General features: G+C 43.3%; 1 protein-coding gene across 2 annotated transcripts; it reads right to left on the bottom strand.

Moving 5' to 3' along the window:
• Nucleotides 1-14,852: 14,852 nt before the first annotated feature.
• On the bottom strand, nucleotides 14,853-25,321 carry DBNDD2 (dysbindin domain containing 2). Of its 2 annotated transcripts, none has more exons than XM_078149844.1 (4): nucleotides 25,249-25,321; nucleotides 21,869-22,015; nucleotides 18,923-19,069; nucleotides 14,853-16,326 (listed from the first exon to the last, which is right to left on the bottom strand). In XM_078149844.1, the coding sequence occupies exons 2-4, from the start codon at nucleotides 22,005-22,007 to the stop codon at nucleotides 16,139-16,141; spliced, it is 474 nt and encodes a 157-aa protein (XP_078005970.1). In that variant the 5' UTR covers nucleotides 22,008-22,015; nucleotides 25,249-25,321; the 3' UTR covers nucleotides 14,853-16,138. The 2 variants fall into 2 exon arrangements, with proteins under 2 accessions (XP_078005970.1, XP_020839743.1); XM_020984084.2 differs by lacking the exon at nucleotides 25,249-25,321 and adding an exon at nucleotides 24,160-24,409.
• Nucleotides 25,322-26,900: the final 1,579 nt, after the last annotated feature.

Here is a 26,900-nt window from a genome sequence, read left to right on the forward strand (position 1 = left end):
GTTTTCTTGGCACAGATTCTAGAGTGGTTTGCCATTTCCTTCCCCAGCTCATTTGACAGATGAGGAAACTGAGGCAAACAGGGTTAAATGACTTGCCCAGGGTCACATAGCTAGTGAGCATCTGAGGCCAGATTTGAACTCAAGAAAGATGAGTCTTTCTGACTCCCGGACCAGTGCTCTATCCACTGTACTACCTAACTGCCTCTAAAGCACTGCTATCAAATTCAAAAAGAAAAGGGTCCCCGAGGCCACATAACGACTTAGAAAACTACAAATTAATATTATGTTGTACTGTATTTTATATATATTATCAAAAATTTCCCAATTACATTTTAATCTTGTTAGGACTACACTCAAGGAGTTTGAGGGCTGTTTGAGAGTCCCCAGACCATGAGTCTAACACTTCTAGCCCAGAGGATCTTGAGATGCAGTACTAGGGAAGGTGAAAAATCTGGTGGTCTTTCATCTCATCAGAAGGAATGGGAGTAGTCAAGCAGCCTGAATGATGGGGGAAGACAAGTCAGGTGGTGGCTGTTCTTTCCTCACCACCAGTCACTGCAGATTCGATGACATTCTGAGGGAGGGAGACGAGGGCTGAGGATCACAGAAGGGAAAGATTGCTTGCATTATGATACAACACGTTATTAGTAAATACAATCAGACTCATCTGGAGTACTGGGCCCAATTCTGTGCACCATAGCTCAAGACCAGCTGATTGAGGGGACTGGAGACCAAAACATATGAGGATCCCATGAAGGAACTGAGGAGAAGAGGAGCCTTCATGTACTGAGAGGTCTTCTGTAGAAGAGGAAGTATGGTTATTCTGTGTGGCTCCAGAGGGAATCACAGAGTTTGGGACTTGGAACAGATCTCAGCAGACCTCTAGTTTAACCCATAGCCAACAGAAATACACAATACAACATCCACAAATAGGCCTCCAGGCCTTCGCTAGAAGACTTTCAGGGAGGAAGAACCCACCACCTCTAGAGGCTTCCCCTTCTACCCCTGGATAGCTGTAAATGTTATGGAGAGAGGGACCACATGTGGCAAGGGGCTGTTGTTGTTTGTGGTTGCAAGGGAGGCAGAACAGACATCTCTAGCCTCATCTTCCTCCACTCTTCTCCAAGAGAGATTGTCATTCCTGCCAGGTGCATTTTTTCATAATTTAGGTTTTGGTAGCTTAGAATGAGTGTAAATAGCAACTGTTTTCTGTTCTGGCCAGAAACTTTGAAGGTCTTCCCCTCCCAGATTAATATTTTTGTGATGGTAAATTAGGCCATCTTTTGTCTGTCTCAATACTTACCTAGCCCTTAATCACTGAATGAGCGTGGCCTCAGACAAACTGGGACTTGGGAAAGACCTTAATTTGGAAAGGCCAAAGTCACCCACTGTATCCAGGGCCATCGCCAGTCTTCTTGACTTCTGTCTTGTCATTGGACTTCAAAGACCCTGGAGGAGAGAACGAGGCTGATGACTTTGTGTAGCTCTGCCTCACTTCAATCCAATTCACGGGAATGTTAAGACATCACCCTCTTGAAGTCACTGGTCCTCTTCTAGAGCAAAGGACGAACAACAAATGTTTGGAAGTCTTGGAACCTGCTACTCACTGCTCCTCGTTCTGCCCCTTGTGGTCAACCAGAGCATGTCTAAGCACTCATCCATAGGACAGTCCACCAAACACTTGAAGACAGGCGTCATATCCCACTGATTCTTCTTTCTCCAACATAAACATCCCCAGTTCCTCCAAAGACCCTTGAATGACATCCTTTCACCTCCTCTGGACACTCTGCATCATCCTTCTTAATCTGTGGTGCCCAGAACTAAACACAGTGCTCCAAATGTGGTCTGGCTAGGGCAAAGTACAGAGGAACTAACACCTTTTTGTTCTTCCAAGCTATGCCCTTCTCTTCTGCAGCCCAGGATCTCCAGGGCTCTTTTGGCTGCCATATCACACTACTAACTCATATTGAACTTGAAGTTCACTTAAAATCCTCAGGTCTTTTTCATATAAGCTAACTGCTGCTTAAGCCCTCTCCACTATCCTGTACTTGTGAAGTTGATCTTTTCCATACCCAAAAATAAGAATTTACACATCTATCCTCATTTGGTTTCATCTTGTTAGATTCTGCCCAGTGTTTTAGCCTGTCGAGATCTTTTGAGATCCTCTTTCTGTCATGCACTCAGCTCAGTGTCATCTAAGCATTTGATGAGCATGCCATCTATGTCTTTATATATCACTGATAAAAATGCCAAACAAGACAGGGCCAAGCATAGATCGCTGGGGCACTCCATTGGACACCTCCTGCCACATGGACATCAAACCATTAAAAGCTCTTATTGAAAGTCCAGCCATTCAATCAGATATAAATCCATCTGACTATATTATTGTCTAGTCTATTTCTCTCTAGCTTTTCCCAAAGAATAGCAGGAGATTCTTTGTCCAAAACCTTGATAATATCTAGGTAACCTACATCTACAGCCTTCCATTCATCTACCAGTTTGGTAACCCGGCCAAAAAAAAGAAATAGGGTTAATCTGGCATGGCCTCTTCTAGATGAAGCCATTACTATTTCCCTTTATTGATGTTCACCAACCCACTCTTTGATGATCAGTTCTAAAATGTTCCCAGGAGTTGAAGTCATGTTCATTGACCTATGGCTTCTAGACTATTTTCTTCTCTTTTCTCAAAATTGGGATATTTATTCTTTGTGGTACCTCTCTTATTTTCCACACTCTTTCAAAGGTCATTGAGAATGGCTCAGCAATCATATTTATCAATTATTTCAGTACCCAAGGATGTAGTTCACCTAGGTCAGGTAACTTCGATTAATCAAAGACAACAAGATGCTCCCTTACTATCTCCTTACTTATGTCAGGTACCAGTTGGTCATCACCCACTTTTGTTTTGTCATTCCAAGTACAAAGATCATTCTCCTTGGGCAAAGAAACAGAAGCAAAATAAGAATAGGTAAGTTTCTCTCTGTTGTCTGTTATCACTCCACCCACCCCAAGCAAAGCTTCTATGCTTTTGATGATCTCTCTTTTCTCCAAATATGGCTTTTAAAAAACTCTTTGGCTGAAAAAGGTTTTTAGCTTGAAAAATAATTTTTAGGAGCTTTAGCTCCTTAGCTTCCTTTACCAGACTCAGTTCATTCTGAACTTTAGTATTTCTGATACTGTTTTTTAAAGGACAATGCCACAATCAAACATTCATTTTCTATTATCTGGCTTTGCTTCCATCTTCTGTACATTTCTTTAAAAACATCTAAATTGGTTGGCAAGTTCCTTATGCATCCATAATAATCTCATCAGACAAATCTCATTTTTATTCCTCACTAGGATAGCTTTCCTAATTGTCATTTTTGAGCATCTTCCAACCCTCCTGAGCTGAATTTCCTTCTAAATTTTTATTCCATAGAATCCTATCTTTCCTCTGAACCCTTTGAAATCTGCTTTCCCAAATTGTATGATACATGTAAGATTTCCTCTCTTTTTCTGTCATTTATTCAAGGACGGATTTGGAATAGTATTTCCCCTTTTTAGTTCATCCATCTCTTGGGTGAAATTTTCATTTAGCCAAGTCAAGAAGTTATTAGTTGCTCTGCTTTTGCAAGAGAGTCAGCTGCAGCAGATGATTGTATAATTTAAGTCCCCTATCATGACCATATCATGCCTCTGTGATCGACTTGTGATTTGTTTCCCAAACTCCTAATCTATTTCCTCTTTATATTCAAATGGTCTCTAGTATACTCCAGCAACAAAATCCCTTGTTTCTCCTCCAATTGACCTTAACCTAATGTTTTCCCCCATGCTGGTCTGATTCCTAGATGTCTTGATTAGTATCCTTACCAGCCATAGTTAGGTGTACTATTTTTCTAGCCAGGAATTGTATTCCAAGATCTTCTTTCATTTTTAGTAGAATTTTCCAGGGCTTGTGTGATTGTGACTATGGTTCCTGGGCACTTAAACTCTTTCTTTTCGGCTGCTAGGAGTGTTTTTTTGTTCTTTGACCTGGAGGCTGTGGATTTTGTATATGATATTCCTGAGAGTTTTCATTTTGGGGTTTCTTTCAAGCAGTGACTAGGGAATTCTTTCTATTTTCACTTTGCCTTTTGTTCTAATAAGTCTAGGCAATTTTCATTTAAAAATTTTTTTTGAAACAGGCTGTGTAGATTTTTTTCTCATAGTTTTCAGGGAGTCTGATTATTCTTAAAATATATCTCTCTGGCTTGTTTTCTAGGTCAGTTTAAAAAATAGATACTTTACATTTCCTTGTATTTTTCAATCTTTAGATTTTGTTCTTGCCTCATGCAATTATTGATTTCTGTTGGGTCCATTCTAATTTTTAGGAAGTCTTTATTACTCAGGAAAGATTTTCTAATTTCTATTCTGAGCTATTTACTATCCTTTCAAGTCTTTCTTTCACAATTCACATTTCACTTAAATTTGATTTTAATTGAACCCAACTTATATGGATTTAATTATGTCTATGCAGATGACTCCCAGATCTAAATATCCAAATATCCAGCCCTACGTTCTCTCCTAAGCTCCAATCCTGCGTCACTAACTGCATTGACAGCTCAAACTCAACACCATTCTTCCAATCACATGAGGTTTTGCAACCTCAGCATTATTGTTGAGAGTGTGGAGTCATACCTCACATATCCAAGCAGTTGCCAAATTTCTTCATTTCTACCTCCACATCTCCATCATTTGTCTCCTCATTATTCACACAGGTGCCACCACAGTTCAGGTCCTCATCATCTTTCACTGGGACTATCACAATGGCTTCTTAATTGGGATCGCTGCCTCCAATCCATCTTCTACCTAACTGCCAAAGTGATTTTGTGTAAGCTCAGGTTTGACCAAGTTATTCTCCTACTCAATCAATGCCAGCAGCTCCTTATCGTAGCCTCTAGGGCTGTGTCTGGTATTTAAAGTCCTTTGTAATCTTCCCCCCCCCCAACACACACACACACATTCCAACTTCATTCTACATTACTCCTCTTCCTTCTAGAACTCTATGGCTCAGTAAAACTGGCCTTGCTATTCTTCAAACAGAGCACTCCATCTTTCCTCTCTGTGGCTTTGCACCAGTCATCCCACATGCCTCCTCATTGCACTACCTCCTCATCTGGTCTCTTAGAATCCCTTAGTTAACATGGAAATATGTTTTGCATGACTACATATGTATAACCTATATCAAATTTGCTTGCCTTCTCAATTGGGGTGAGGGGTTTGAGAGGGAGGGAGAAAATTTGGAACTCAAAATTTAAAAAATGAATGTTAAAAATTGTTTTTATATGTAATTGGGGAAAAATAAAGTACTAAATTAATTTTATAAATAATATAATTAAAATTCAATTTAATTTTTAAAATCCCTTAGTTATTTCGGGACTCAGTTCAAGCACTACTTTCTATATGAAGTTTTTCCTGATCATCCTCATCTGTCAGTGCCCATTCTCCCAAAATTACGCTGTGTTGTTGTATATAGTTTGTATATCTATCTATCTATCTATCTATCTATCTATCTATCTATCTATCTATCTATCTATCTATATCTTATGTGTACATGTCCCCTTTAAGAAAATGTTAGTTCTTTGGATCACAAAGACGGTTTCCTTTTTGCCTTTGTATCCTCAGTAGACAGCAAAATGACAGGAACGTAGTGGGCACTTAATAAATGCTTATAGATTGCTTGATTATATATTCACCAAGAAAGTACATAATGAACAAAGGCTACAAGTTCAGCAATGCCTTTAAAATAAATTTGCATTTTATTAGTCACAGTTGCACTGGCATACATTTGAAAAATAGTAATATATATATTGCTAGATGTTATTTGTTCAATCTACAAAAAGCATATGGGCTATTGGATTCGCATATGAATTCAAGCATCTCTAAGGGACCACAGGATGGGAAGTTACCCGCCAGCTCTGACAGTCTTACGTTCTAAGATTCATTCCAGCCCTAACATTCTTAAGGTTCACTCTGGCTCTGATAGTCTGGCTCTGGTATTTTATATTTGAAAATCTCTTCTATTTCTATCATCCTATGTACTAAGATCTATTCTGGCTTTGACTTTCTACTTTGAGATCCCTCTGGCTTTGGTATTCTATGCCCATATCTAAGGTGCCCTCCAGCTCTGATAGTAAATGTTCTAGGGTTCCCTCTGACTCTGACTTTCTATATTTTAAGGTCCTTTCTGCCTCCGATATTCTAAAGCCTCAGAACCTATGAAGCTTACCCCTGTGTTTCCCTCCTTTCCAGGACCTTGCTTACTTCTCCTGAACTTAAGAAAAAAGCTAATGTGAGTCTCCCACTAAGCCCTGTGTCCCATCTAAGTCACTGGCCTGCTGTTTCTCTCTTGGACTGTGGCCTCTCTTTCCAGAAAGAAGTAGCTCTCATTATACCCCTAGGAATTTTCCTTGAGAAATCTATGCATTCCTTACTATTGTGCTATAAGAAATGATGAACAGGCAGACTTCAGAAAAACCTGGAAAGACTTGTATGGTCTGATGCTGAGTGAAGTGAGCAGAACCAGGAGAATGTTGTACACAGTAACAGCCACATTTTGTGATGACTAGTATTGATAGACTTAACCCTTCTCAGCAATACAAGGATCTCCAAAAGCCTCATGATGGAAAATGCTATCCACATCCAAAGAAAGAACTGTGGAGTTTGAATGCAGATTGAAGGATACTATTTGCTATTTTTTTCTTCTGTTGTATTTTGTTTCCTCTTTCTGGTGATTCCTCCTATTGGTTCTAATTCTTACTTACAACATCACTAATGTGAAAATATGTTTAACAGGAATGTATATGCATAGCCTACATCAGATTTAGTGCTGTCTTGGGGGGGGGGGAAGTGGGGAGGGAGGGGGAGAAAAATTTTAAACTCAAAAGCTTATGGAAGTGATTGTTGATAAATCAAAATAAATTAATTAAAAAAAATAAATTTATGCATTCCTGCAGAACAATATGGAAACATGAGCCCATTCATCCCCATTCTCTTGGATAGAAGCCAGAAGGCTGGAGATCTGGAATTCCTTGTTCTGTGGATTTGTTTCATCCCTCAGGGGATAATGCCTTAGCTTCTTCACCTGTCCAATCAGACTTATCCCAGTATATGTCCTATCTACAGATACCTTAAAGATGAATGGCATAATGACATCTATGAAGCATTCTAAGCTTCTGAAAGTGGGGATGGATTTCTGAATTTCACTCATTCAGATCATGTCTTCTAACCACAAGTGTCCCACAGGGTTCTGTCCTGGGTCCTCTTTTTTCTATATAATACTTTACTTGGTCATTTCATCAGCAACCATGGATTTAATTATCTCTATGCTGGTGATTTTCAAATCTACCCATCCTGCCCCAACCTCTCTGCTGACCTCTAATCTCACATGTCCAACTGCCTTTCAGATACCTTAAACTGGATGTCTAGTAGGCATCTTAGACTCTACAAGTCTAAAACAGAACTCATTATCTTTCCCCCTAAAGCCTCCCCCTACCACACTCCCTATTGCTGTAGAGGGCAACACTATCCTCCCAGTCCCAGGCTTGCCACGTAGGTGTCATCCTGGATTCCTCACTATCCCCTATATCCAATCTGTTACCGAGGGTAATTGATTTCATCTTTTTTTAAAAATTTTATTAGTTTATTTTGATTTATCAACAATCACTTCCATATGCTTTTGAGTTTAAAATTTTTCTCCCCTTCCTCCCCACTACCCTCCCCAAGATGGCACACAATCTCATATAGGCTATACATTTACATTCCTATTAAACATATTTTCACATTAGTGAAGTTGTAAGTAAAAATTAAAACCAATAGGAGGAACCATCAGAAAGAGGAAACAAAACTCAACAGAAGAGAAAAAAAAATGATAGTGATTCAACTTCCATAGTTCTTTCTTTGGATGTGGACAGCATTTTCCATCCCGAGGCCTCTGGAGATGTCTTAGATCCTTGTAATGCTGAGAAGGGTTAAGTTTGTCAATATTAATCATCGCACAATGTGGCTGTTATTGTGTACAAAGTCCTCTTGGTTCTGCTCACTTCACTCAGCATCAGACCATATAAGTCTTTCCAGGTTTTTCTGAAGTCTGCCTGTTCATCATTTCTTATAGCACAATAGTATTCCATTACATTCATATACCACAACTTGCTCAGCCATTCCCCAATTGATGGGCATCCTCTCAATTTCCAATTCTTTGCCACCACAAAAAGAGCTGCTATGAATATTTTTGTACATGTGGGTCCTTTTCCCATTTGTATGATCTCTTTGGGATAAAGCCCTAGAAGTGCTATTGCTGGGTCAAAGGATATGCACATTTTTATTGCCCTTTGGGCATAGTTCCAAATTGCTCTCCAAAATGGTTGATCATTTCACAACTCCACCAACAATGCATTAGTGTTCCAATTTTTCCACATCTTCTCCAACATTTATCATTTTCCTGTTTTGTCATGTTAGCCAATCTGAGAGGTGTGATGTGGTACCTCAGAGTTGTTCTGATTTAAATTTCTCTCATCAATAATGATTTAGAGCATTTTTCCATACGACTATAGATGGCTTTAATTTCTTCATCTGAGAACTGTCGGTTCATATCCTTTGACCATTTATCAATTGGGGAATGGCTTGTATTCTTATAAATTTGTCTTAATTCTCTGTATATTTTAGAAATGAGGCCCTTATCAGAGAGACTGGTTGTAAAAATTCTTTCCCAATTTTCTACCTTCCTTCTAATCTTAGTTGCATTGGCTTTGTGCAAAAACTTTTCAATTTAATATAATCAAAATTATTTGCTTTTCTATCTCCTGTTTGGTCATGAATTCTTCTGTTATCCATAGATGATAAGTACATTGATTTCATCTTTGCAGCATCTCTTGTATAGGCTCCCTCCTCTCTTCTGACACTGCTGCCACTCTAGTGCATGCCCTCATCACCTCATGCCTGGACTATTGCAATAGCGTGCTGATTAGCCCAAGTGCCTCTGCCTCTCCCCACTCCACTCCATCCTCCATTCAGGCACCAAAGTGATCTTCCTAAAGCACAGGTCCAACCATGTCATCCCCTCCCCTCAATAAACTCCAGTGGCCCCCTATTTCCTCCATTATCAAATACAAAATATTCTACTTATCATTCAAGCCCTTTATAACCTAGCCCCCTCCTATCTTTCCAGTCTTCTTATACCCTTACACCTCCATAGTGACACTGGCCTCTTTGATGTTCCACATACAAGACACTCCGTCTCTCTGCTCCGTGCATTTTCTCTGCCTGTGCCCCATGCCTGAAGGCTCTCCCTCCTCAGCTCCACCTACTGACTTCCCCAGCTTCCTTTAAGTCTCAACTAAAATCCTGTATTTTACAATAAGTCTTTTCAACCTCTCTTAATCCTAATGCCTTCTGTTAATTACTTCCTTTTTACCCTGAATATAGCTAGTTTGTATCTATGTATTTGCATATTATCTCCCCATTAGATTTTTTTATCTCCTTGTGGGCAGGACTATCATCGGACTCTTTTTGTGTGTGTGTCTCTCTCTCCACCCCCTTCTCTCTCTCTCTCCCCTTCTTCTCTTTCTCTCTCTGTCTGCCTATCTGCCTCTCTCTCTCTCTCTCTCTCTCTCTCTCTCTCTCTCTCTCCTCTCTCTCTCTCTCTCTCTCTCTCTCCCCCCCTCTCTCCCCTTCTTCTCTTTCTCTCTCTGTCTGCCTGTCTGCCTCTCTCTCTCTCTCTCTCTCTCTCTCTCTCTCTCTCTCTCTCTCTCTCTCTCTCTCTCTGTCTCTCTTTGTCTCTCTCCCTCTCTCTCTCTCTCTCTCTCTGTGTGTGTGTGTGTGTGTGTGTGTGTGTGTGTGCTTAGCATAGTGTCTGGCACATAGTAGGGGCTTAATTTTTGTTGGTTGACTCCAAAGATCAATCATGAGAACAATGATGAGTACCCTAAGATCAAAGTTCTTGTCCATTCATTCCAAAGCCCTATCCTCAATGCTAGAGAAGATACAAATGTAAAACATCATTACCACAATCTCTGCCCAGACTCCTGTGCTAAAGAGCCGGGGATACAATGTAAAATAAGACACAGTCCCTGCCCTCTCAGAACACTAGAAATAGGCAAAAGCCCATCTTTTTTTTTTTTAAACACCATTATTCTTCTGTTGATGTTCCCTAGCCGTATGTCATGGGAAATTGATATATCAAGGAAGTTCAAAATTACAGGGGACTCAAAAGGAATGTAAAAATGCTGCAACATGTTAGCAATGAGGACCTGCACGCAAGAAAATAGCGTACAGGAGATGTAGCATAATGTAGGAAGAAAACAAGCATTTATTAAGTGCCTACTATATGCCAGGCTCTGTGCTAAGTACTGTACCATTATTATTTCATTTGATTCTCACAAAAACCCTGTGAGGTAGATGCTATTATTATCCCCATTTTGCAGGTGAGGAAACTAAGGCAGACAAAAGTTTAAGTGATTTGTCCAGGATCATCCACTAGTAAGTGTCCGAGGTTAGATTTAAACTCAGGTCTTCCTGACTCCACACCCAGAGGTTTATCACTGCACCACCTGGCTGCTTCTAGTAAAAATTATGCCAGTTTAGCACTCTCTCCACTGTGCCACCTACCTGCCATCTAGTGGATATAATGGAAAGAGACAATGAATTTGGAGTCAAAAGACCTGGACTGGACTCCTAGCTCATCCTAGCTGTGTCAACCTAGGCAAGTCCCTCTTAGTTTTGTCATCTGTGGAATAGGTATAATAGGATAATACTTACACAACCTACATCATAGGGTGGGTGTGAGGAAAGCACTCAGAAGCCTTAAAGCACTGTATGTAAATGAGACATGTCAAAGATATTATGAAGCATATGTATAAGTAGAAAAGGGAGCAGGTGAGTCATACTGCAAGGAAGAGGGTGAAGAGACAGCTAGTCCACATTCTGCACTGGGACTCAGGACATATTAAAGGAGCCAGAAGACAGATCTGCTATGGAGGTTTTAAAGAAAGGCAAAGACAGGAATCACAAAGTATGAGAAGATACAAAGGAGCTGCAACCTACACCAGAAGAAAGTATCGCTACTGAGGAAGTGTGTGGAAGTAATGAAGAAGGATCCCTGCTCTTAAGGAACTTACAGTCTATTAAGTATGGAGGGAAAGGTCAGGGGTTCAAAGTTGAGAGGGCTGGAGCCATTCTCCAATGGAAAAGTAATCAAAAGATAGGAATCATTTTCAAAAAAATACAAACTGTCAATGATCATCTACTGAGAAATGTACAAAATAACAAATAATCAGAAACAATAGGAAAATTAAAAACAGTTCTGGGATGTCACTTCATACCCATAAAGCTAGCAAAGACTCTGAAAGATGGCAAAATTCGCTGTTGGAGGGGAGGAAGATAGTCGCACTAACTCATTGCAGACACACTTGTAAAGTGGTTCAACTAGTCTGGAAAACAATTTGGATTTATGCAAGAAATAGAAAGTCAATCTTACCCTACAGGAAAATAGGGAAGAAGGGGATAAGAAAGCAGGGGGATGATAGAGAGGAGGACAGATTAGGGGAAGGGGTAATCAAAAGCAAACACTTCTACAGAGGGACATGGTCAAAAGCAAGAATAGAATAAACGGGGGTCGGGATAGGAGGAAGGGAAATACAGTTTTGCATAACATGACTGTGATGGAAATGTTTTACATGACTACACATGTATAACCTGTATCGAGTTGCTTGCCTTCTCAGTGAGGGTGGGTGGGGAGAGAGGAAGGGAGAAAATTGGGAACCCAAAGTTTTAAAAACAAATGTTAAAAATTGTTTCCACATGCAACTGGGAAATAAGATATACAGGCAATGGGTATAGAAATCTATCCTGCCTTACAGGAAAATAGAAGGAGAAGGGGGAAAGTGAAGTGGCTGGGGGGGTGGAGGGAGAGAGGAGATAGAAGGGAGAGCAGATTAGGGGAAGGGGTGTTCAGAATGCACACCATCTTGGAGTGGGAGGAAGGACGAGAGGGGGAGAAAATTTGGAACTCAAAATCTCGTGGAAGTGAATGTTGAAAACTAAAAATAAGTAAATTAACAAAATTGTAAAAAAAAAATAGAAATTCATTCATACCTTTTGATCTAGAGATTCCATTCCTGGGGCTATGTATTGTTATAGACAGCAAGAATATACTCATATTTGCAAAAATGTTTGGAACAACATTATTTGTTTTTTTTAAAAAAGCTGAAAAATAAATATGTATCCAACAAATCAGAAATGACTGAATAAATTATGATATATGACTGTAAAAAAAATATTACCATTTCACAAGAAATAACAAATCTGAAGAATTCAGAGAAACATAGGAAGCATTTTATAAGTAATACAAATTGAAGAAAGAAGGACCAAAAGAACTATATAAACAATGACCACAGCAAATAAAGTCAACAGAACTTTGGTCAGATACATTTACAAAATGGCCAACATTCATATCCTACTGTCAAAATTAAAGGACAAGTCCCTCCTTTCAATTAACATTGACAAAATGTTTCAGGGAATGTGCTTTGTAAAGTGGTTTGAGTGTTTGGAGGAAATTCTGTTGGGTCAAAACAAAATATGTCAGGTTTTTTCTTTTAAAGAAAAAAATATGTAGCAGTTCTTAACCTTTTTGTGTGTCACAGACCCCCTTGGGCAGTCTGGTGACCCCTATAAACTCCTTCTCTGAATAATGTCTTAAAACAGTTGAAGGACATGCTAAAATTCGGTTAGTAATTAGTGAAAAATAAAGTTGTAATTTTTTTCCTATCCAAGTTCATAGGTTTCCTAAAACTATCCATAGAGTCTTTGGAGATAGGTAAGTGCCAAGGTTAAGCACCCCTGAGAGAGTAGAGTCCTTTCCAGCCCTTAATGCTATGATCCTATTAGTTGCTAATTGATGAAAAGGAAAACACTAGAAACTCTGTATAACCCCTCCCTCATTGAAGCAAAGGTTGTCTTATAAGACAGTGAATCCCAACCAACAGCACCACAAACTGTCTTCCTTGCCCTGACCCTGAGATCCATATGACAGTAAAAATCCTGGGTAGCTGATTTCCTCTTATATTAATTTCTTGCCCTTTCATGCTATAGTTACCAGCCCTCCCTTCTAAGAGATTTTCCTACAAGTGGTGGCTCATCTTCCTTCCTCCAAACCCAAGGAGCACTGCAAAGATCAGCAACCCCTGTCCCTTGCTGGGTGCCAGGAATTTGGGAAGAACTGTCATCCAACCTCTACAAAACTGTGAAACACTAGAGAGCAGCCATTGAGGTGACAGGGGTTAGAGGAGCTGGGAAGGGCCTGGGCTCAATGCCCCATGAAATCATTCCAAACCATCCTGTCCCTGGGAGAGCATTATGCGGTCTAGAAACCCAGGCTGGACTGGGCACAAGAAAGCTCTTGATGGCAAGCCAAGCCCCTGTGGTTTGGCATGGGATTAGCCCATTGTCCCTGGCCAGGAAATGGGTGACAGTTTGAGCCACCCCGGGGTCTGGTCTCAGCTTAGACCAGAATCCTCTCTCTGGTTACCAACGGCTGCCCAATCAGCTCAGAGTTAGAGACGCCCTTTGGCACCTCCAAACAGAAGGGCTTCTCATAAGAATTTAGTTCCTCATAGGAACTTAGGGCTAGAAGGAAACCTGGAGGTATGAATCTAGAAGGCAGCACGGGGTGGAAGGAAAAAAAAAAGAACATTGAACTTGGAGTCAGAAAACCTGAGTTCAGGTTCTAGTTCTTAGATTTGACACTGGGCAAGTCAACTTCCTCCCTCTAAGGCCTAGTTTCCAACTGGAAAAAAAAAAGACATTGAACTAGATAATTTCTAAGGTCCTTTCTAGCTCTAGCACTATGAGTCTGTGATCTAAACCAACCCCTTCCCAAAACATCACAATACTGATATAGCTCTAACAGTGGGGAACTCAACTCTCTCCTAAGCCAGCCTCTTGAACTGCTGGACAGATCTAATTGTTAAGGCTTTTTTTTCTAACTTAGAAACAAAAATCTGGCTAAATTCCATTTGGTCCTGTTTTTGCCCTTTGAGGCCAATTACTGATCAACCACCCTCCTCCCCACATCCAATCTTTCACCAGGTTTAAAAGCTCTGGGCATGTTTTAGCTTTCCTCACCCTCACCTATGATTTCTTCTTCTTCATCATCATAGCTAGCATTTATATGGTGCCTACTATGTGCACTACACAAAGCATTTTTTTTTACAAAAATCTCATTCGATACTCACAACCACTCTAGGAGATAGGTGCCATTATTACCCCCCATTTTGCAGTGAAGCGGACAGAAGTTAAAAGTTACTTGCCCAGGGTCACATAGCTAGGAAGTGTCTGAGGTCACATTTGAATTCAGGTCTTCCTGACTCCAAGCCCAGTGCTCTGTGCACTACAGCCACCATCTATCTGCCTACTAATTGGTGTAGTGGCTACACTGTAGCTTTTCCTTTCATTGATGCAGACCAGTTTGTCTGTAATTTATAGTCTTAAGAGATTTACCTGTAGCACTAAGAAATTAATTGACTTCCTGTGGTCAAAAGCAGGATGTGAACCCCCAAGTCTTTGAACTCCAGGGTGGTCCTCTATCCCTGTTCCATGCTTCCTTGTCTTTCCTAAAATGTGACTTCCTAAACTAGATACAATACTGTAAGTGGGTTCTAATGACAGCAGAGGACAGCAGGAAGGTTACCTCCTTTGTGCTAGAATCGACTCTGATTCATGCACAAAGGCCCCATAAACCCATCAACATTCCTGTGCTATCAGGGAGTGACTGAGATGCTGCTACACACACACACACACACACACACACACTCAGAAGGCTAATGATAGCACATGCCTGCTGGAATCAAAAGATTTATTAATCCACGGTCCGCTGTAGCAGCAGCCCAGACATGCTGGTCTCTAGCCATCCACAATGGGAACCCCATGGAAAAGAATGGCGGGGGAGGCATCAAAGCTGAGCTGTGGAGCGGAAGCAGTGTGGCACTGAGTGCAGGGTCACTACTACCTGCCTGGGACTACTTCCTACCTGAATAGCCTTGGACATGCCACTTTAATGGCTCTGGACTTCAATTTCTCCATCTGTAAAATGAAGGAATCGGACTAGATGACCTAAGGTCCCTTTTAGTTCTAAATCCTACAATTATATGGTCCTAGTCAGACCACAGGCACTGGCCCTGCTGTGAGACTGGTGATGAAGCAATGAGTGGTCAGGTTTGAGAAGAGAGACTGCTAAAGTGCCCCCTGAGGCTTTGTCCCTCCTGTAAGGAGATTCAGGGCCGAGAGAAACAAAACTGCAGACCCTGCCCCTGGAGGGTCAGCCACTGCCCCTTTGGCTGCACAGGAAATAGTCTCAGCACCAAGGTTTGCTGGTTGGGGATAGAGGATCCAGGTCCCAGGAGGGGCTGCTAAGTTTTGCCCAAACACATCATCCCCCCATAGATAGTGAGCTGGTGTTGGCAATGTGGTAGCCGTGAGGCCTCACACTGAGCTGGAGAGGGTCAGTCTCTTCAGGGTAAAGGAAGGCCTGGAAATAAGACTAGGAAATGACCATCCTGGACCCCATTGGCTGTGCTTAGAAAGAGACAAAAAGTCAAGTGGGACTGTTTGGGATGGCTTTTCAATATGTGAAATAAGGTGAGAAGATTAATGAAGCACAACAGTGGGAGAAATGAGAAAGCAGGATAGCAGATCTATCGTTTTAAGAAGGAGAGGAAAGGAGGGGTTTGTGTAGCATTTCACTGAGAAAAGGAAGTGGGGGAGCACATTTACATCCACAAGTCCTCTTGATCAAGTCCACTAAAAAGAGAGTGGGATGGTTTCTCTGGCCCATCTGAAGTGTGGTGTGGGTACTGTCCTACCTTACCTTCCACCTCTCCCCACATCCCCCAATTCAATCGTTGCCTATGTAGGTCATGAGTAGATATGTGCAGTGGAGGCCGGCAAGCATTAGCAGAAAAGCAGGAGAGAGTTAATTTCTGGAAGGCTGCATAGTCTTCTCCCTCTGGGGCCAACTGCTCGGGGAAGGGTCGGGCCTTCTCCCCAAAGGCTCCTAGCAAGGGCTGGGGTTCGAAGTTAGGCTGTGACCAGGCCCCATATGGTGCAGTCCAAAGGGGAGCAGCCACTGCTAGCTGCAGGCTGCAGGCTCTGCACCACCATCTTCCTCATCAGACTGTGCCAGAGGCGTGTCCACACCATCTCCAATCAGGTCTGGGCTATTAAGTTCAGTGGAAGAAGAGGAAGAAGAGGTCCTTGACATGGTCCTGTCTGATGGGGGCCTCTGCAGGTTCAGTTCCTCTGGGTGGTCACCTACACCTAATCAAAAAGAAGCACTGGTCAGTAGCCAGGCAGGACAAGACAGACCTACGGAGCATTTGGTTTCTTAACAGTGTGGTATAAAGGGTTCCATCTGGGCAGTGACCCTTCCCCACTAGGAGCTTCATGGGGACCAGCATAAATTATACATTGTGGGACAGCTAGGTGGCACAGTGGATAGAGCACTGGCCCTGAAATGAGGACATGAGTTCAAATCTAGCCTCAGACACTTATTAGCCATATGATCTTGGGCAAGTCACTTAACCCCAATTGCTTCTTTAAAAATTTTTTAACATTTTTTTAAAAAATCAATCAATCAATCATACAATGTACAATTGTCACTCCCTATAATAGGGGTTCTTAACCTTTTTTGCATCATTGAACCCTTGGGCAGTCTAGTAAAGCCTATGGATCCCTTCACAGAATAATGTTTTTAAATGCATAAATAAAGCACACAGGATTACAAAAGAAATCAATTATCCTAAAACGTTGTTACCAAAATATCAAGGATCTCCAGTTAAGAACTCCTATTCTAGAACACGGTTATGCCAGTTATTCAAAGGTTTTTCTCCCACAGGTTTACTTCTTGGTATAGTTGGAAAAGCCATGAAGTGGGAGTGGGTACCAGCTCTGCTATTACTTACCTTCCTCTGTGACCTCTGGGGAATCACTTCCCCTCACTCGCCCTACTCTGTAAAATAGAGAGACTTTGACATTCTATGTCTCATGTTCTTCACTAAGTCCTCTCCTTCCAGCTCTGATATTTTGGAATTCTAGGAAACCAGGTTAAACTGAATCCCAAGAGCAAGAGGGAGAAGAGGAGCTTGTTGCTTGAGTGATAATAGGAGGAGAAGACTGGTAGTCCTAGCCATGTCAGTAATTGTATTTGCTAATTGTATCCTGCTTCCTCCTCCTCCTCCAGGCCTGAGTCACAGAGCCAGCTGCCTGCTTTCTGCAGCAGGTGGGGCCTCCCAGGGGGTGGGGGTGGCTCCAGCACCATCCTGCCACTGCCAGGAAAGGCGGCTTGCCAAAAAAAGCCTCCCCCACCCAGGTGCCAGGCCACTCAAAATTCTCATTAGAGCTTCATTCTTGAGTTCCTCTCTCTGAGGTCATCTTGGGTATTCTGAGGTGGAACTAGTTCCTCTGGGTCTGAAGCCAGACTGTCACTTATTCTCTGTATGACCTTGGACAAGTAGTTTCCTTCCCTCTAAATAAAATGAGGGCGTGGATCTCTCAGACCTTTTTCACCTCTAACACAAAGTGCCTATTTCAGTTCAGTCCTTTAGATCTGCAGGAGGAGAACCATTACTCAGACTGTTGGGTGCTCATTCCACAATATAACCTTATTCTACGTGGAGAAGATCCAAAGGGCAATGGACAGCAAACAGGAGCTGAAGCCAAGGAGACACACCACAGTCCCTGCCAGCTGCCTCTTTTTCTCTATACTGACCAATCTGGCTCTGTAATTAGCAGGGCCAGAGGAAGAGTGGAAGGAGGGCTGGCCATCTGTTTATCTTACAATTAACAAAGGGCAAAGAGGCTTTTCCTGAAAATTTGGCAAAGGAAAACTCAAAATTTTTAGCAACACTGCCTCCACCTCCCTTACCCGAGGTCCTATTGTTTCCCAAAGCTTGAACACACAGCCCAGTGGGGGAGATGGAGAGAGATGCCTGCTGCTCGTCACTACCAGAGCACCAGGATAACTGTGCTTGGGCAGCAGCACACACTCAGAGCTAGGAGGCATCTGAGAGTGCAGTGAGGCAACTGGTCTTCGAGCAGGAACCCTGCGAAGGCTGCACTGTCTGACAAATGGGCATTCAGCCCCCACCTGAAGTGGAGGAGGGAGAGGGAGAGGGAGCTTCCTGCTTGACTGAGCCTTCCCAGTGACAAGGAATAATAGATGATAATTATGATCTTAAAGATGACGATGATACTTAGAATAATTTAATATTTGCAGAGTGCTTTACAAATATTATTTCATTTTAATATTCACAACAACTGTGAGAGGCAGGTACTATTATTATTCCCAGTTTACAGAGGGGGAAATCAGAGGTTAAGAGACTTACCCAGGGTCACATTGCTAGGGAGTGTATGAGTCCCAATTTGAACTCGGGTCTTCTTGACCTCAGGTCCAGGGATCTATCCATCTAGCTGCCTCTAGGGAACTTACTAGCTCATCTAATTAGGAAGCTCTTTTAGGATCACGGAATTCCAAGCTGGAAAGGTACTTAGAGAGATCAACTAGTACAACTCTCTCCTTTTAAATGGAGGAAACTGAGGCACAGAGAGGTTAAGTGATTTGCCCAAGGTCACATAGACAGTAAATAGCAGAGCAAGGATTCAAACGCAGTGCTTTTGTTATAAACCACATCCCTACTTCCACTGGTCCTAGTCTTCTCCCTGGGACCACCAAGAATAAATATGTTGTATCTTCCCTAAGATGGTCCTTGGGATACCGGAAGATAGCTATCATTCCTGCCCTAGCCCTCTAAGTGTTATCTTCTCCAAACCAAACATGTCCATGTCCTGCCACTGCAGATTCCTCAGTTGGGAGGAGGACTGTGGAAGCCACAGGCCCCGAGGGCAGAAGACATACCAGATATGGTGGGGGGCTGTGGGGTGGATGGGAGCTCCTCACAGGGCAAGAACACATCTGAAGCATCAGGGTCCCCAAAGTCAATCAATTCGGCCTGCTCCAGTGTGTCCACGTTCACTTCCATAGAAGAGATGCTGCCTATGGGAGCTGGGAAGACAGGCAAGTGAGTTACACTGAAGACCCGCCAATTCCACTGTGCCCAGGAGAAAAGAGCCAACTCTGTACCCCAGATTCTTCTTACCACACCAGTCCAAGCCACCCCTTGCCAGGAAGGGCTCAGCAGTGCCATGTGCCACATCTGGAGACAAAAGACATGTACTTTGGGCTCTTCTACTGACTCACTATGTGACTTCATCTCTCTGGGCCTCTGTCTCTTTATCTCTAAAATGGAGGTATTAACACAAGCTACCTCACAGCGTTGCCATAAAGATAAATTTAGATAATTCATGATGATTTAAATTGCTCTATAAACAACAAAGTGCTTTGTAAATGTTAGCAATTATTATTAGACATGTTTTTCTTTTACTAAAGATTTCAATCTCCTACACTAAAGAAAGTTAGAAGACATAGGAGCTTTTTAATGTGTTTATCATGTAATATGAGAATAAATAGTTGTGTTAATAACAATAATAATAACTCACATTTCTATGATATTTCAGTGTTCACAAGCTGTTGCCCTCACAACAACCTTAATGAGGAAGGTGATGCAAATATTCTTATCCCCATTTTAAATGGAGATAAGCGGGGCAGCTAGGTGGTGCAATGGATAGAGCTCCGGCCTTGGAGTCTGGAGGACCTTCACTAAAATCCAGCTTCAGACACTTGACACTTACTAGCTGTATGACCTGGGCAAGTCACTTAACCCTGATTGCCCCACCAAAAAAGCAAAAAAGGAAAAAAAAAACCCAAAACAAATGGGGATGAGTAAACTGAAGGGAAGTGATCGGCCCAAGCCCTAGGTTAATAAGTGTCAAATTCTGTATTACATAGTGTATTTACTGTTATTTGTTTTGCTTTGTCCCACACTCCACTGTAAGCTTTGTGAGGGCAGGGAGTTTTATGTAAACTGGCTCTCTCCCAGCACCTTGGACAGTGCAACATTCACAGCAAGTCCTTGACAATTGTTTAATGACTGGTGAAAGGAGCTTTCCTTTGTCTTTGTATTTCCAAGAGGACTTTGGAATTGCTCCAGAAGGGAACAAAATGCAGGCAAGGAGTAGATCAGAGAGACAAGGAGAATCCAGGAAAGATGCCAAGGATAGTTCTGTTCATTCAATATATCTATGTTAACAAATGTTTGTTGAACTGAACTACCTCAAAGGGGATCTGGAACTGATCCACCCTCTAGGACACTGGGGAATCAGGAACAGCAATTCAATTCCATCCAGATTCAACTAAGGTTTATTAAATAACTGCTTGACACAGAGTCTTTTGCTCTGTGCTGAGGATACGATGATGAAGTCAAAATCCCTGTCTTCAGGGAGCTTACACTCTCGTGACAGATGGAATAAGTACACGAGTATCTATAATAGCTACTCCCACAAAATTATTAAGTACACAGGAATGTGTGTGTGTGTGTGTGTGTGTGTGTGTGTGTGTGTGAGAGAGAGAGAGAAGAGAGAGAGAGAGAGAGAGAGAGAGAGAGAGAGAGAGAGAGATACAGAGAGAGAAAGAGACAGACAGAGAGATTTCAGTCACCTGAGAAATGTGAGGAGGAAAGATAATCTGGGAAGGCTTGAGGAAGGGTAGCACCTGTGTTGGGTCTTAAAAGAAGATTCTAAAAAGTAGAGATATGGATACAGGCTATTCCAGGCTTGGGAGAAAGACATCCAGTTTGGTCAGAGAAGGCACAAAGTCAAGGACCAGGAAGTAATGTTGGACTCGGATCTTGGTGTCAGATTATGTGAGGGTCATAACAAGCTAATGAACTGATCCTTTATAGACAGTTGGGAAGAGGTTTAAAAAGTCAGCCACCAAGGCTGAGAGGCTAAGGAAGGTCCTAATGCAGAATCTTCAGAAGTGAAATGAAATCATGAGCAGTAGTCTCTCAGTGGTGACCAGGGCCTTGCCTCCAGTCTTCCCACAGCCAATCCATCCTTGACTCAACTACTGATCTTCCTAAAGTGCAGATCTGACCATGTCACTCCTGGTTGGTTTTTTTGTTGTTGTTTTTTTGGTGAGGCATTTGGGGTTAAGTGACTTGCCCACTGGGGTCACACAGCTAGGAAGTGTTATGCGTCTGAGGCTGGATTTGAACTCAGGTCCTCCTGAATCCAAGGCCAGTGCTCTATCCACTGTGCCACCTAGCTGCTCCGATGTCACTCCTATTCAGTACATGCCAGTGGCTCCCTATCACCTCTAAAATCTTCCATTTGGCTTTTAAAGCTCTTAACAACTTGGTCCATTCCTACCTTTTTCCTCTTCTTACATTTTACTCCCTTCTACATATACTATGACCCAGAGACATTGGCCTTCTTGCTGTTACTCAAATGCAACACCTCATTTCCCAACTCCATCCCTTTTCATGGGATATCCACATGCTGGGAATGTTCTCTCTCCTCACCTTCACCTCTAGGCTTCCTTGGCTTCCTTCAAGACTGAACTCGAATCTTACCTTCTGCAGAGGACTTTCCTGGTCCTCTCCCCCTTCCCATAATTCCTTTCTTCTGAGATTCCCACCTCCTACTTATACTGTATGTATCTCATAAGTATATAGTTGTTTCCATGCTGTCTCCTCCACTAGAATGTCAGCTTCTTAAAGACAGGGACTGTGTTTTGCCCTTTCTTAGGATCCCCATTGTACAACACAGTTCCTGTGAGTGTTTAGTAATAGTGAATGTTTAGTAAATACTTGTTGACAAGCAACAAGCTGGCTCCTGAGCGTTGTGGTTGTTTCCTTCCCCCATACCAGGATGACACACCCCATCCCCCTCTAGCTATGCTCACGTCTCCGGGACTCAAGGTGAAGATGAGATAGAGGGAAGAAGAATTCTGAGTCTTGCTGGAAAACTTCCTCAAAGAACTTCTGTCGATCTCGAAGGCGGAGCTGCTGCCTGTCCAGGGCTCCCCGGGAATTGGTATCCATGCTGGCTCCTGTGGGAATAGAAAGGAGGTTAAGCCCCTCAAAGTAAGGAGGCAGCATGCTATGGTGAAAAGAGCACTGGACTGTGAACCAAGTAACCTAGGGGTCTTGGTTCTGGCTCTGCCATTAATTTCTTATATGATCTTAGCCAAGTTCCTGGGCCTCAGTTTCCCTGTCTGTCAAATGAGGGTATTGGACTAGATGATCTCTAAAGTTTCTTCTGGCTTTGACATTCTAATTCCTATGATTCTAAATCATGGTGGGATACAGAAAGATTGGACATTTGACTTAACCTTGTGCTTGGGTCACCATAGCACCCAGCCTCATCTCTGGCTCCAACCTACATCCCCCTATCCTAACCTGACTTCCCTCCTGAGTCCATTTCTCTCTATCTCCATCTCTCTCTTCAGACACATACAATCTGTCCTTCCATACTGAAGCTGACTTGTGCTCCCACAAAAGGGATGACCGTCCCAGGCACCGCTAGGGGGGAAGCTGGCTCTGCAGAAGAAGCTGCTTCTTATCGGGGGAGCTCTGCCAAATGCTATAGTACTGTGAAGTCTAAGGGCTGGGCCAGATGGGATGAACAGGACCAGGACAAAAAGGTCTGAAAGACCTTGCTCACATTAGTAAGGCCAGGACATAAGAAGAAAATTAAGAACCTGGACATGGATTGGGATCTGCCTATATGTTTCCACAGAAAGAATAATATAGTCTGAGCTTCTGAAATTTTCAGTTTATTCGTTTTTAAAGTGAAGATATTCAGTATCTGTGAGGACATCAGTTTATATACTGTAAAGGAATCCATAAATGTGAACTGTTATAGAAAGTTAAAACTACAAAACAGACCTTAGAACACAGAATATCAGTACACCTAAGGACTGAATCTATGTCAGAGCCAGAAGAGATTTAACACATCAGAGATGAAAATGAGTTTAGAGATCATCTGGCCCAAACACTATTCCTTTACAGAAGGGGAGACTGAGGTACAGGAAACTTATAGTCACTTGCCTAATATCAGGAAGCTATTGGCAGAGTAGGTTATTTGAGTATGGGGATGAAAAGGAACTAGGGAAATGAATGCTAAATTCAATTCTTCTGATTTCTCTGGGTACCTTCTTATATCTAAGAGACTTCATGATATTAAATGTCAGAGTTAGAAGGTACCTTCCATCTTTGAAAAGGGGCACTAGAATAGAGTTCCCGCTATCTATGGGGTTTCCCCTAAGAACAGAGTTCTGGCTCTCTATCCCTGGTCCTAGGATGGAGACACACCCTTTCCCAGTAATATGTCCTTCTAGGTTATCTGCTTATCATCTGAAACAGCCAGGTCCCCAGCCCATCTGAATGAGATCAACAGGACCTGAGGGGCTCAGGAGTCTAGGTGGAGGCCAGTCAGGGAGGGTAGGACCCCGAAATATGGAGATGGCAAGGGCGTAGAGGAAGTCAGAGTGGGGCAGGAGATTTGGCAGCAGGGAAAGGTTGGGGACTGGGAGAACTGCTGTAACTAGGATCCCTGGGAAAAGCTCTTAGAGCAGCCGCCCAGGTCACCGAGCTAAAAATACCCCTGAGCCCCGCAGGGGCGCTAGCTAGGGGTGGAAAAAGAGGGGGAGGGGGCTGAGCTGGGCCCAGGAACACCCCTCCCTAAGAAATCATTTTCCACCCTCCCCGTCACCCCGCGCTGGGGACCCCAGGCCAGTGGGAATGCAGGAAAGACAATAAATATATCGAAGACTGGAGAGAGGGAGGTAGGGAAGAAGAGGGTAGAAGAAGGTGGGGGGGGTGTTGAACATTAGGTAGATAGCCTTGTTTACTGGTCTTGGGGGAGGCGCACGTGACAGGAGGGAGAGAAGGAGATACTGACAACGCCGCAGGGGACAGGGCAGGGGATGAGCTCTGGAGACCCAGACTCAGAGACAGCAAGTTCTCTTTCTCCCTCCTCCCCCACCCATAGCAGCTCCCAAAAGGCTCCAGATAGAGCAAGAGCTAAAGAATTTCCCTAAAAAAGGAAAAGGCGAGGAGTGGTTGGGGGAGGGGGAACCGAGAGACCAAGAAGGTAGCTTTCTGCTTGACCCTCAGCTGCCCGATTGGGCCTTCCCTGTCCACTCCTCTCCTCACCCAGGGCGCACCTGTCCTTAACGGGGCTCTCTCCTACCTGCCTGGCAGCTCCTGTCCCAGTCCCCAAGCGGCCTCGGCTTCCCGATGAGTCCGAGGAGACGCTCCGGGGGCCGCTGGCTCCGATGGAACACTGCGCGTGTGCGCCCGCGCGCCCGGTGAGAGCAGTTTCGACGGGGCGGCGGCCGCGTGGGCGTGAGAGCGAGCGGGCCCCGCCAGGCGGGGTGTGGCCCTGGCGGAGACAGCGACCCACGCTCCGCCCGTCCGGCGGCGTCGCCTAGGGCTCCCTGCGGACCAGCCTAGGGAGAGTGAACTAGGAGGAAGCGGACGGCGGAAGTGGGGCTGGAGGGAGATGGAGAGTCCTTTCGGTCTGGGTGTTTGGGATCCTCACTCTCACGATCGGACCCTCTAGTAGACTTAGCCTCCCGAAGGGACACAACTCCACATAAGCACACCAGTTGAGAAGGCAGAAAGTCAGAAAGTTAGACGCACGGTAATTTTTTCTAGCCTTCAAACAAATTGGTATCCCGAGCACAATTGACACAGTCTTCTTTATATACTTTGAATACACAGGCATACTGATCGAGCGTCTCCTTTGCATTCATCAGATAAGGATACACACATGTTCTCCTTTGCACACTCACATTTGGGATAATAACTTACACTTCTCTATATTACTTTAAAATGTTTGCAAAGCACTTTTCTCATGGCAATTCAGTGAGCCAAGGACATACAATGTATACACCCATAGCAACCGTGTCCACAAGCAAACAACATGAAAATACAAATGATTTCCCATGCAGACCATCAGACACACTGATGCACTCACCCAAAATCTTCTTTGTTACATGGACACACACACACACACACACACACACGTTTTCCTTGTACACACAGATACGCGCATTTACACATGGTTTCTTGGCACTTTGACGTTTCCCTAGAAGGCACAAGGCACTGAAAGGTGGGGGCTGGAACTGAAGGAGTACACAGTATGTTCGCAGAGCTTTGGTGGGAACGTATAAGACACTGCTATGAGCTGTGACCCCGCCTCCCCTTACCCATTACTAGATTACAGGTGCACTGTTGCACCGAAGACAGGTCACATCCGCCTCTCCCTAAGACTCACCAGACAGCTTCCCACTCTTCGATCTCTGATCGACGTTGCGGGTGCACTGGGTAGGGAGGAAGCCTGAGCCAGGGCGGAGCTCCCGGGGAAGAGAGAGAGAGGCGGTGTCTAAACCCTTCCAGAGCCGGCTCCCACAGCTGGCCTAAGAGCGCTTAGCAACTCAGGGACCGAGAGAGGGCACTGTGGAAGGAACTAGGGAAGCAAGGCCTGGAGCTGACAGATGGGAAATATAGTATTAGTATCATGGCTGGGACCTTAGCGACCGTCAAATTATACAATTAAAGACCTCTGAGGCTGGAAAAGGCTTTGGAGGTCACTTAGTCCGATCTCATTTTAAAGGGAAGAAAATTGAAGCCACGTTAGAGAAAATCATTTGCCCAAAGGTGACAGAGCAAGTAAGTGGCAGAGCCGGTAGAAGAACACAGTCCTTCCGACTTAACCGGCTTGTCTCTCTTTCTGCTAGGACATGGTTCTTAACTTGGGGGCTCAGTGGATAGATTTCAGGCGTCTGTGAATTTGAATGGGACAAAAATTATACCTTTATTTCCCCCATCTCTAGCTGAAAAATAGCATTCCCTACAGCTATTTAAAAACATTCTGAGATTGGGTCCACAGGCTTCACCAGATAGCCAGAGGTCCGTCACACACACACACACACACACACACACACACACACAATTAAGAAACCCCGCACTAAAATAACAGATCTGAGACCTTAGAGATAATGTAGTCACAGAACTCCCTTTCAGAGCTAGATTAGAGGTAGAAGGGACCTTTAAAATCATCTGGTCCAACCCTCTCCTTTAACAAATGAGGAAACTGAAACTCAGAGCAGGGCAGTGACCTACCCAGCCCTACAGTGAGTTGGAGGCAGAGCCAGATCTGAAGCTTTGGTTTTTAGCCTTCCAGAGCAACATGCTATATATACTTAGATAATATATGATATAATATAATAATATAATATAATATATTGTTTGAAGAGACTCAATCATACCCTGCAGGGCTTTTAACAAGCCAGTTCAGAACCTGGCATTGTAGTGGCAGGCCAATCTAGTGGTGGAAATGGTTCAGCTAAGCCCCTGAGAGGGAATTACTTGAGGAAAGGAATGGGAAGAAGATGAGAGTCTCTGTCTCTCCTCCCTCTTGACCAGAGGAGGACCTTTTAAATTGCAAAAGGTCAGAAGACTTTGGACTTCCACGAGTGTTCTAGCAGTATCCCTGGAACAGTAGTGGCTGATGGCAGTTTCTACATTGGAAGAGGAGGACAAAGTATACACAATGAAGAAAGGTGGCTTCAAGGAGTCCAGCAGAATGCTATCTCATATCCAAGGGTAACTTCATGGGGAGCCCACAAATGGAAGGAAAGGACTGCCAGCAACCAGGAACCATGAGTTACCCCTTTGCTACATGTATTCTTTAAGCTAGAGCCCACTTTCCCCTGGATTCAATATGTCTGTATGTTCTTTGGGGAGAGCATCCCCTCAAATAAAGGCAGGTGGTGGAGGGGAACATTTGTATCAACTGTTCTTACTTATTTTTTTTTATTTTAAAATTTTTTATTTTTAGGCAGTTGGGGTTAAGTGACTTGCCCAGGGTCACACAGCTAGTAAGTGTCAAGTGTTTGGTCTGAGGCTGGATTTGAACTCAGGTCC

This window comes from Phascolarctos cinereus, unplaced genomic scaffold (genome assembly GCF_003287225.1).
Source record: "Phascolarctos cinereus isolate Bilbo 61053 unplaced genomic scaffold, phaCin_HiC Scaffold_2;HRSCAF=192, whole genome shotgun sequence".
NCBI classification, from domain to species: Eukaryota; Metazoa; Chordata; class Mammalia; order Diprotodontia; family Phascolarctidae; genus Phascolarctos; species Phascolarctos cinereus.